The 12857-nt window shown below is 29.7% G+C and overlaps 1 protein-coding gene across 4 annotated transcripts in view; it reads right to left on the bottom strand.

Annotated features, from left to right (window-relative positions):
* The window catches only part of LOC145329941 (uncharacterized), a 34490-nt gene extending 30896 nt beyond the window's left edge, over positions 1 to 3594 (bottom strand). For all 4 annotated transcript variants that reach the window (XM_080174422.1, XM_080174420.1, XM_080174426.1 and 1 more), the window contains exons 1-5: positions 3387 to 3594; positions 2438 to 2502; positions 2018 to 2099; positions 1367 to 1471; positions 469 to 570 (exon numbers count right to left, since the gene is read on the bottom strand). In XM_080174422.1, the coding sequence (XP_080030548.1) occupies positions 469 to 570; positions 1367 to 1471; positions 2018 to 2099; positions 2438 to 2502; positions 3387 to 3413 (381 nt within the window). In that variant the 5' untranslated portion in view covers positions 3414 to 3594. The remainder of the gene's footprint in view (positions 1 to 468; positions 571 to 1366; positions 1472 to 2017; positions 2100 to 2437; positions 2503 to 3386) is intronic.
* Positions 3595 to 12857: the final 9263 nt, after the last annotated feature.

Raw genomic sequence — 12857 nt, 5'->3', positions numbered from 1 at the left:
CGAACTCGTTTAATATGTAAAAGCAGTTAGCAAATTTTTATTATCTTAAACTTTATTGACTTCCTTTTTCCCTCAATAATGTAATAAACTTATTTAAACTTTTAACCAACATACAAAGTGAATCGGTCCTAAAATTTATTCTCAATCTTCTCAGGAATCAGCATTGAACAAAATCAAGAATTACGTAATTATGTAATGGAATTGACCTTTGTACTTTCTGGTAAAATTACTACACTTTCTTATTTGTTACTAAAAATCAAAGTTTGAAAACGATAATACTATTCCAAAAGGCCCAATTTAACAATGACGGGAGCTAATTGCGGAGGCAGAAATTGACTTACACTGAATTTTAAAAAGCCTAAGCCCAGTACATTTATAACAAACGACAAAAACGTAACGCCAAAATTACATAAAAGAAATACAGCCATACTAATCAACTTGTGGAGTTGGTTTGCTATTAATATTAACCTGCATATCTAGAGCATATAAATCTGTTCTTTTATCATTCACTAAAGCAGTTAAAGCGTCCAAACTACTGTATTTAGCCGCTACCATAGCAGGTGTACAACCCTGAAAAGGAATTAAGCATTTAATATATGTACATATACCGCAATATTTAGTCGTTTCTCTGGCAGTTAAAGCAAGTTAAAGTTAACTGCTTAATAGAATTAACCAGTTAAAACATAAAGATTTGTATATTTAGTCCCTTCTTAAGGATTGGGGAAACCGTGAAAATTTTGCTGTCACATCATCTAGACTGCTATGTGTAGACTAATTCATAGATTACAAAATAAATTATTTTAATTTAAGAAAATTAATATAATGCATCCAGAATGCTATATGTACACTGCAACATGATGTAGTTTTAATTCTGTTAAAAATACCAGTAAAGAGTAAAGTAAAGTAATACTGCAAAGAGACTGTAGTATTAATAATTTTAGTAGCGAATCACCTTTATGAAAAACTTTGCCTGTCAGTCCGTGGGAAAAATGTTATTTTTTCGGAGCCTATTTAAAATACCACTTATTCAACTTACTTACTCTCTCTCTCTCTCTCTCTCTCTCTCTCTCTCTCTCTCTCTCTCTCTCTCTCTCTCTCTCTCTCTCTCTCTCTCTCTCTCTCTCTCTCTCTCTCTCTCTCTCTCTCTCTCTCTCTCTCTCTCTCTCTCTCTCTCTCTCTCTCTCTCTCTCTCTCTATCTCTATCTCTATCTCTATATATCTATCTATCTATCTAAATATCTATTCACTCAATCTATCTATCAATCTCTCCTTATCTTATATACAACCACTGAACATCTTTGTCCGTTTGTCCACCCATGATTTTATTGTTCTCCGCTACTTATGGATAATATTATGTTATTGTTACCTTAATAGTTGGAAGATTAACTTCAATGGCCGGATGATTAAGTAAATCTTCAATAGCAGCGATCACATTAAACCTTGCAGCTGTGTGTAGAGCGGTCAGTCCGTACTAAATATTCCAAATATTAGACGCATAGCTACTCTAAAAATTTGTCTTGTAAGTCAGTCCGTCCAGAAGTAAAGATTAATCCCAGAGTATAGTCAGAAAGCCAATGCCTATGAAGGTTAATTGCACATATATTTTCAACAGATCCTAACTTCTTATTTATAACAGACAACCAACTGTTGGCTTGTGCGACATTTGTCTGGAAGTCCCAACTGTGCATTGCCTGGAAATATGCCTCTTTTTGGGGCTAAGGCTTCCCCTCTATCATAACAATTTCTAGCGGCTACGTCCCATTAAGCCTCTAGGGGCACTTAAGGAGGGAGGAAACACCTTATTTTTCAAATTTTATGGGTGTGGTCATCTGTTTTGTAAGTGTGGATATACCCTCTCTTAAATTAGTTAAAACCCTTCCCTAGACCTATCAGAAGCTTCACTGTAAAGGACCGGTTGATGAGATCCTTCGCTATTGACAAAAAAGCTTAATACTTTATATAATAAGGATAATCGTGCATTAGCACCGAATGTCGGTTTACTATGATTAATTAATACCTTGTTGGCTAAGTTAACATCAATGCCAGGATATTGTAACAGTTTCCTCCAGACTGACTGATGACCATATCTAATTGCTCGCCTAATGGGTTAAAAACAAGTACAATGTTATCAATAAGTAACGCAGTAGTGGCAAATTAACAATAGATTAGATGTAAACTTTTAGCTAAAAAAAAGGAATTTGGTACAATTAAGAAATTATGTAGTTAAATTTAATAAAAATGGAACACAGTAATAGTGTCTGACTGATTATGACGTAACAAAAAAAAATTAGCCAATGAGAGGCCGTTATTGACCAATGGTAAAATTTATAGTGGCCTCTCATTGGCTAATTTTTTATGTTACGTCATAATCAGTCAGACACTATTACTGTGTTCATTAAAATGTCCATTGTCCAATATCCCTGTAGCTAAGTATTACCTTAGTGGCCAGCCGTTCATACAGTTTGGGTCCACATTTACAGGTATTGAATCCAAATTTCCATCCTTAACAATTCAATATTTAAGCTTGTGACGTCATGAAAATGAGCATCCATCTCTTTTTTAGAAGTTTTCTTTCCTTCTTCTCCTCTCATCCCTCATTTTTATGACGTCACATGGCTGATCTTTTAAGACACTATGCAAATTCCCATCCTTAATATGTTTATATTGTCTTAAGAAATCTAAAATTTTGCAAGATTTATGTTTGTGAATATTTCGAAATGGCTCATTCAAAGGTTTTTAGGGAAGTTTAGTCTCCGTCCAGGGAATGTTTAAGACATGTGGTTTGTGAAACATCCCCTCTCATTCTATTTTTTTTTCAAAACAAATATAGATATGAGTGGTTGGGTAGGAGATGCCCAACAAGGCTAGCGGAGATGCATCTAGATTTACAAATATGATTTAAAAATTTAAATCAAAGTATTTTTTTTTGTCTGAGTGGTTAGGTTTAAAGTCGCTTTTAGTTAAAGCACCCGTAGAATATTTTAAGCACCTTATTAACACTGCACTGTATGTTTGATTAAATGTATCTGTTTCTTTTTTAATTTTTTGAAGGGTAGTATGCACTGATGCTGTCATATTCAAAAGTAGTAATTTATTTATATTCATTTATCAAAATAAAAATTAGTTTACACAGATGTTTCTTTTCAGGGAAGGACAACAACTACAAAAAAACGCCCCCCAATTTGTTTGATTTTTCAAAGTAAGAATATTCTAATATTTTTTTTTAATTTTAAACCTATAGAACAATTTTAACATTTATATTTCTATCAGAACTATCCGCCGTAAGGTACGAACACCTGATTTGTAAAATGTTTTGTCTTAAATTTTTATTTAAATTTTTTGCCAAATGCTTTGTTTATATCAAACAAACACAAATTAAACGTTACCTTACAATCTTGTAAAAATGCTTCCATTTTAATAACTTTATAATTGTATCACAAAATTGTAAATTTCCTTCATGGAATAAAACTACACTATGACGCAGATTTCAAACATAAAGCTGCTTGTATTTAACAAAAAAGAATGTTAGAATTCGTTAGCTATACATACACACACAAGCTACAAGCTACTAGCTGATGGGTCAACTTTCTGTCTGCTGCCTACTCGAGTACTCTTGAACTTGAAAAATATAACAGATTTTTCATATCGTAGATGGTCAAATAGCAGTAAATGGGTATCAGAGTCGGTGGTATACTTTAAAAACTAGATAACCTAAATTTTTGTAAACTTATAAACTTGTAAAATTTAATGTATCAAAATTTTAACAAGTTTAAGAAATAGAAGGAAGTGGCTAATAGATAAACATAGCTGAAAGAATTCTATGTAATATAATTCTATTTTGAAAGTACAGTTTAGATAGACGCAATGTTTTCTTTCATGACAACAAGGAATCATTAACATAAGATTAATAATTTTTTTTATAAAGTATGAATCCTATATTTTGCTTCCCAAACGTAAAGGAAAACTTTCAAGTAATAACTAATTTTCTTTCATTCATCTGTCCCTTTATCCATGGTCTAAATAATGTCAAACTGTCTTAGAAAATAAAGTTAAAATAGGGATAAGACAATGGACGATGAATTGATTAAAATGTTGGTGGAAAAGTTTGTACACTGCTGGATTTAAATAAAAATTTGGTAAACGTACTCAAAGTTAGTAAAGTACATGCAGACATATGTATGTACAGACATTAATAGAAAACAGAACACGTTATATTTTAAAATTTTAAGCAGTTATTATTACTAAATTACTTAATTATTCTGAATAAATAAAAACAAAGTTATGTTTTGCCTCAGACTTACGGACAGACTAAAGGAAAACTATACTTGCTGAGTAAAAAGGAATAAAAAATGTAATAAAAATTATTTTTTTTAAATTGTAAATAAAATAAGACATGACATAATTCATACGAAATAACAATAGAATTATGAGACAAGAAGAATATTGTATAGTAAAACAATTTGTCGCAATTAAAAAAGAACTTTTAGATAGTTTTAAAAAGAATTTATCATCGTTTATTCAGTATTAACTAAAACTATTTTATGAGATTTTTTTTGTAATTTAAATATTTTTTAAACATTACAAAAAATATTGCACGTTACTTTATTATTATTATTTTTACTTTATATGAGAAAATTAAGACTACAATATTATCTTTAAAAAAAAACCAAATAATTGTTTATTAAAACTGGTATATCATATGTTAACTACCTGAGTATAAACTGTATTCCTTTAGTCTACAGAAGATACTTCTAAAAAATTAAATAAATTGTGCGTGGTATGTACTTTAAGCTCTCGTCAACATTTAGAACAATTAATGCCTAATATTCGGATACAGGGTTTTGATTTTATTAGAGGGTTTTATTGCTTCAACACCTTAAAATATATGAACCGACGAAATACAAAAATGAAAAAATGCATCGTATTCGTGACAATTAGTTTCAAAATAAAAATTGCACTTATAAAAATGGAAAGGGAATATACTCGTATTTTATTATCGAAGTTTAATAGTATTTTTCCTATTTTTTTCAATTTTTTAAATGTATATGAATCTATAAAAAGTTAAGGAGTATTGTTAGTAGCACCCGTCCGAACGAAATTTGAAAGCTATGGAAACTAATTGATCTATGGGTTTTAATTAAGAAATTCGACCGTTTAAAGCCGACTTTTTTATTGGGAAGAAATAAAAAAAATAAGGCCTTTCATACCAAAATGTGTACAGTTTCTACCCAATAGCAGGTCTGCCGAGTTCTCCCAGGATATTTTTATTGGTGGAGCCTGATTACCTCTCTTTCTTAGTACCTTTATTGAAATAACAAAGTAAATTATAGAGTAGCTTAGCTACTGAAAAATGAATTAGGCATATATTTTTAAATAATGTTTAAATAAATGTTTGACTCGAAGCCAAATCTATATTTTATACAAAAAAAAATCTTGTCTGCTAGGTTTTTTTAAAAACTTTTTTGCCTCGCCTTTAGGTGTTCCTAATTTAAACAATATTATTGAAATTTACAATACTAACTTTATAATTCATTCATTATTATAAGATAATATTATATAGATGTTATTGAAATTAAATTTGAATGCTACAGTTTTATAATCAAGTTTTATTCATTGGCTCAAAAACTTTGGGCATTAAATTTTAATCTATTGGTTCCCAACTAGTAGTGTCTAAACTTTTCAACCAAAATTAAATCTACAGAAGGGGTAGTTTTGATTGGATATGTACATGAATTTATTGTCCATTGTCTTCTACCTTAAGAACCCTGATAGAGGCATAATAAAGCAATTATAGCAAATGATGATCTTTAAAATGTAAAATAGCCAATAATAGTATATGTGCTTTATTAGATCAAAAAAGTTTCTTTGTTTATTTTTATTTTCTATATTGAAAGAAATATATTAATTTAATAAAATAAAGACTTAGTCATAGTAAAGAGATCAAGTTATTGTCTAGAATAATAAAACAACATAAAAATACGTATTTATCATAAAATTTGGGTATTTTAAATCAGAGAAAGGTTAAATTAGTTTTATGAATTATACGAATTATTATCTATGAATAAAAATTAAAATTTAATAGGAATCTTAAATGAAGATTAGTAGCTTCGAAATATTTTCTTTAATCTTTTACTTAAGATAGCAATTTGTTAATCACAAATTATTTTTAAGTCAAATAATATATTGAAATTAAGCCTTGACATATGTGAAAAATAAGAAATTAAACAAGGATGACAACATCCATAAGTAGCGAAGCACAAAAATTGTGGATGGCAATACGTAGAAGTAGATTTAAAGTGTATTTATTAAAATCAATAATAGATTTATTGGAGAAAATAAACATGAAACCTTGTTTTATTTTGTATGATGAAGACGGTTAAAGTAAATTACATACTAGATGCACATAACAATGGGAAAAAATATTTTGAAACTGTTAATGCAAAAAAAGTGAATAATGCCAAAGATATGGGGAAATATATCAAAATATAAAGATAGCCAAAACCTGCTAAAAGGCAGTTTGGCCGCCATTGTTTCTTTTCTTAAAACGCCAGAAATTTAATTTTAATATCTTTAACTGAAAATTTTTGAAAATTGGACCATAAACACCAAAGATATGGGTAAAAATGTGAAAAATATAAAAATAGCCAAAAACCTGCAAAAAGGCAGACTAACTGTCATTGATGTTTTCTTTAAACGACAGGAAATTTAATTTTGATATCTTTAACTGAAAAAATTTCGAAAATCGAACCATAAACACCAAAGATATGGAGAAAAATGTGAAAAATATAAAAATAGCCAAAAACCTGCAAAAGGCAGTCTGACCGTCATTGTTGTTTTCTTCAAATGACGGGAAATTTGATTTGATATCTTTAACTGAAAAAATTTTAAAAATCGGACCATAAACACCAAAGATATGGGGAAAATTTGGAAAATATAAAAAATAGCCTAAAACCTGCTAAAAAGCAGTCCGACCGCTAATGATGTTTTAAAGTTAATTGTGCTCCTTAATGATGGAAATTTTGTCAAAAAATTTCAGCGCTCTATCTTTTATAGGAGCCGAGAAAATCACGTTTCCCCCAATTCATTAATTTCGGACGGACAGACGGACGGACATTGTGAATTATAGAGTAGCTTCGCTACTAAAAAGAATTAAATTAACCATTCTTTTTCTGTTGAGATAAAAAAATATCATTTTTTATAAGTAAATATTTTTGTAAGTACTGTTCACCAATAAAAGAATAACACAAAGGAAAATAAATTAACTTACATCAACAATATTAAAAAAGGGTTCCTTATATGAATTAAAGCTATTATTTAAAATGTTAAAACACTGCTTGTTTAAACTAACCAATCAATATTTGTTCAAAATACCCAAAGTTTTAATCCCTTGAATAAAAGAACATGTTCATTAAATTATGGGTATAGAATATTTACAGTGCAATTTTTTCTATGAGAAGCAAAAGCAAAATTAATAATATGTTCTGATTAAAGCAGCATAATCCTTATACTAAAGTAACAGGATGTTTGTTTGTCTGTGTATCTGTGTGTCTGTACTGAAGGATCTCGCTAACCGCTGAACCGATCGGGTTCTCCGTAACAAAGTAGCTTCTCATAGGTCCCGGGAAGGTTTATAACTATTTTGGGGGAGGGTACCACCACCCTCCCAAGAGAAATCACAATAAAATCAAAAATATTAAATATTTCCGCCGCATAGTGTCGCTAGCATAGTCGCGCTGCGTAGACGCATGAATTTAACAATTGATAACATAGACAAGTTATTTCTCAAATTAGATATTTAAAATAAAAATAAAAAACATTTAAAGGCCACTAGAGGCCTCTAGGGGCGTAGCCGCTAGAATGTAATATAGCAATAAAAAAAAAACAATAAAAGATTTTTTTTTTATTTATTGAAAGTTTTCAAATATCCATTTCATATATTATAACTTTAAAATACAAAAATCTGTGGAGTCATTTCTTATCAATCTTTGACTATTGAACTCTCAAATAAGAAAAAAAATAAGTGATCTACATATTTTGGGTTTGCATTATCTATGCAAATCAAATTATCCAGAAAATCCATTCCAAATTCTATCAGCAGCTATCCAGCCATAGTCAAATAGATCAGGTACACATATACCTACAAACAGTCCAACCCATCCTCCAAACTCTAAATAAAAATGCTTTAGATAGTTTATAATGGGGCAGATACAAAAAAAAATGACCCATTAACCTGTACAATCTAATAGTACAAAGCCTATTCATTAATGATTGTTGATTAATGCAGATTTTTGATTTACTATCAAGATTTGAAATTTTATAAATAACTACTTCTAAGAGTTTGAATAACATGGATGACAAATGTATTAGCAGTTGTATATAGATGCAAGGAACAAGAAGTCTTTTAAGGCTAGTAGAAGATTAAAGACAAATATATGATATTTTTGGATTAAAAAGAAAAAAGTTTATATTTACCTGCTATGAGACTCCAGAAGGTGTAGGTGAGGTCTGATCTAGTGAGAGTGTTTACAGGACTGATGTTGATGGTGAACTTTTTAATCTTATTGTCATTTGGAATTGGTGGCATGTGATCAATCTGTGTTTTAACAATAAGAAATTTTAATCTTTAACTGTGATTCATTAGTATTAAGATGGTTCCAATTAACGTTTACTTAATGATAGTTATAAATTAATTAGGTATAAATTAAAATCATATGTTTCCTTTAGATAAGTAAATGTACATGGTATTTTGCAGTCATCAGGTTGGTTTAGGATTCTTGAACTTAGGTTCAGGAACTTCTGCCCAGCTTCTTGTAATTTTGAACCAGAACATATTTGAGCACCAGATAGAATTCTATAATATTTTTTTCATTAAATAATGTTAAGTACAATAATTTTAATGTTTAAGCAATTGATATAAAAAAATATCAACTTACTTTTTCAATGGATAAGTACATCCAAGAGTTTTATTATATTCAGAAACAATTCTATCAGACTTGCAATTATGATAATCAGAGTTGCCACAGGTAACAACTGGGTTAGTAGTCAGATCATATGATTCAATTCTCAAGTTTGAAATTCCATCATTAGGTTTGTGAAAAATAGTGTTAGTGTACTGAATTACAAACTCTTGTTTGAAGATCATGTTTGTAGGGTGAATAAACAAATGAAAGTTGAAGTTACGACTGTCATAGGCATTATGGTATATTTCAATAAAAAATATTTCCTTCTTGGGAAGTTTAAATTCTTTGCACAAATATGATTCTGGCATACTTGTTATAAACTCAAATTCAGCTGTTTCATTGTTATTCTTTAGATATAAAGTCCCATTTTCCAATTTTATGTTTAATTCAACTAAAGGTTCTATTGTTTCTTTCAACATGGTTCCATTGTAATTTCTATTTAATTTATCAACAACTTTACAAAATGAAAGAGATATTCCAACATCTTTTGTGTTAATTATATCAAAACTGGCTCCAGATGGTTTTGTAACATATTTATGATAACAGGATAAAGCTTGACAAATTACACATCCATAGCAAATAACAGAAACAATAATTGTCGTTATTTTCTTTATCATGTGATGTATTTTCTTGTTGTTAGTCAGGGAACATATGTCAATCAAACTGAAATGACAATAATTACATATTTAAACTTAATAAACAGTGCATGTTTATTTTTTTATTTATCAACAAAGTCAATGATGTTCATTAATCTATGTTATTAAATAAAAAAGAATCAATCATTTTAGTTTATTATATTAGACATACAGACTTAGATGTACAGACAGACGTAGATCAATATCCCGTTAACTGAAATTTACCCATTTATAATTCGTAGAGAATTCGTAAAGAAGCATTCAAAAAAAAATTGTAACAATTTTAATAATTCCAGTAATTTTCCTTAATATACTGATATCGACCAATTTATTAATTCTAAAGGAAAATATAAAAAAAAATGAATTCTGTAAAAATTTATAAGAATTTTAATGATTCCTGTATAAACTTTGGGGTAAACAAAAGGAGAGGTTCGCAACTCCCTAATTTTTACAAAACAGGGATGACGACATTCATAAGTAGCAAAGTACCAATAATCATGGTTGGGTACACGGACAATGTAATTTACAGAGCAGATGTTTAATGGTCATAAATCAGGAATAAATTATTTTTTAAAATTACGAAACTTTTCAAATATTTTTCTGTATGTTTGTTTTAATGCTTATATTTTTTTGGACCAAATATATCATAATTTAGATGTGTATTGGTATTAGGAATCCTCACAAAAATAATCAGCAGCAAATAGAATCACTTTCTCCAAGAGTGTTAAAGACTGACAGACAGACGGTTAGGAGGACAAATTTTGTTAGGCACACAGCCGTGTAAATATGTATTAGCCACCAATATCCTTATCAAGACGCCAAATTTATAATTTATCGACGAGTGGCAATAAAAGCGAAGCTCTGAAACGGTAGGACAAACGGACATTAACACTTGTATAATGTCAGAACTGAATAATCAGAATGCGAATGTATAAGAGTCAAAGCAAAATTGTAAGTAAATTTGTGAAAAACTGCTTGATACAGGATAATGATTATGGACATACTTACATTTTTAGGACTTGATTATAGAGTTGCTTCGCTTATAATATTGTACTTTGTTGTCGCAGGAATCAGTATACCAAAAATCAGACCAATCGGATAATTAGGTCACATACAAATTTGTTGTTAAAAATGTAAAAAAAAATCAACATGTTTAAAATGGACGTACGGACATTCTGGTAATGATTATAGAGTTGCTACGCTTTCTAACTCGTACCTAACTATTACAGGAATCACCATGCAAAATTTGAAATCGATAGGACAATTCTAACATGCCTAAATTGACGAAAAAAGCTATTTAAAAAAGTAAAAAAATCAACATGTTTAAAATGGACGTACGGACATTTTGGTAATGATTATAGAGTTGCTACGCTTTCTAAATCGTACATAACTACTAAAGGAATCACCATGCAAAATTTGAAATCGATAGGACAATTCTAACATGTCTAAATTAACGAAAAAAGCTATCCGTGACGGACGGACGTACGGACGGACGGACGGACGGACAGACCCTAATTATAGAAAAAGCTTCGCTTTTAAAAATAGTATTAATTATACAATAGATATATTATAAAATAGAGAATATGAAAGGTGACAAAAAATATTTCTAAGGGAAGCTTAACAAGAAGTTAAAGTCTACATTCGGCGTGCATAAGAAAGGTGTATCCACCCCCTGCCATGATAATGGAGGGTGAATGCCCCCCTCCTTCCCTAGAAATGCCTTTAATTCCCCTACACAGCCAAGGTGGTGTCAAGTTAAAAAGTCAAACCCACCATAAAATTAGGTTAGGTCTATAGCGTTTGTCTGAATATTATTTCCATGATTTCTCTCAAATTTTTTGTGTATTTTCTCCTAACCAAGGGACATGTATTTAATAGTTAATTAGCAATCCTATTATATTTTTAATTTTTAATTTCATCCTTGTATCTTATTGGATCTCTAAAAGCTAAAATATTTAAAGGGTCGTGCATATAAAATCTATAATGTAATTTTTTTCTTGTTGATATATCTTTGATAAAATTTGAAGCTAATTAAGGATAAGATAGACCTATTTTGCATTTTAACACGCAAATCATGTTTTACAAAGCTTAGTTTCCTTCGTTTGACTTGTGCAATGTTGATATTACTATTAATCGATTTGTGGATATTCAACCAAGTATAAGAATATCTGTGGATATTCAACTACATTTTATCAAACTTTTTTTTTAAATGGAAGTTTTTTAGTTAAGTATTTATAGAAAAGGTTTGCGCCTATAATGCATGCAGTGATTTCACACAAGTATCATGATGAGTACTGATACCCCCCCCCCCCGTAACGGATAGCTTTTTTCGTTAACTTAGGTATGTTAGAAATGTCATATCAATTTCAAACTTTTTCCGATTGATCTAATTTTTGGTTTACTGATTCCTGGGACAACAAAGTTCAATATTGTAAGCGAAGCAACTCTATGATTAAGTATGTCGATATATATTATCCTGTATCAAGCAGTTTTTTCAATAAATCTACTTACAATTGTGCTTCGACTCTTATAAATTTACATTCTGATTATCCAGTTCTGACACTATACAAGTGTTAATGTCCGTTTGTCCTACCGTTTCATAGCTTCGCTTTTATGGATGTTGTCATTCTTGTTTATTAAATAAGGAAATGGGCAATTTTTCGTTTATTTTTTTTTCATGTTAGATGGTTATATAGGGTACTTAGAAGCTATGCAGGCTTAGGTTTAAATTTATCTTAAAATCATGAGGGGGAGGGGTTATTATTGCCTAACAGGCAATTTGTTTTAAAGCACCATTCATGTCATAAAATAAAGGAGACGAAGACCAAACTGCATAACTGTTGTGTCAATTTTGATCCCTGTGACGTCATAAAATGAGGAAGATGAGAGGAGAAGTGGGAAAGAAAACCCCTAAAAAAGAGATGGAGAATATGACGTCAAAAGTGGTGCAAAAGTTATGCAGTTTGGTCTTCGTCAATAAAGGATTCTTCCTAGGATTAAAATACCAATCAGAATTCTTAATTATTTTTTACAAAATCATAATTAATTAAAATATAATTTTAATATACATCTAAGATTAATTTCTTAGCATAGCTTGTAATCCTTTTTTATATATTGAATATAAACTGGTTTGAAACTGGTTATAGCTCAAAAAAAATAACATACGTCCTATACAAATTATATGTATAGTAATAGAAATAGTAAACTATAACATAGATGTGTATTGGCCAGCTAGATCTTCATATGAAATCAGCAATTTATA

This window comes from Acartia tonsa, chromosome 10, assembly GCF_053477335.1.
Source record: "Acartia tonsa isolate MP-2025a chromosome 10, ASM5347733v1, whole genome shotgun sequence".
NCBI classification, from domain to species: domain Eukaryota; kingdom Metazoa; phylum Arthropoda; class Copepoda; order Calanoida; family Acartiidae; genus Acartia; species Acartia tonsa.
The sequence above is the reverse complement of the archived record's forward strand: the minus strand, read 5'-3'. Positions and strand labels throughout refer to the sequence as shown.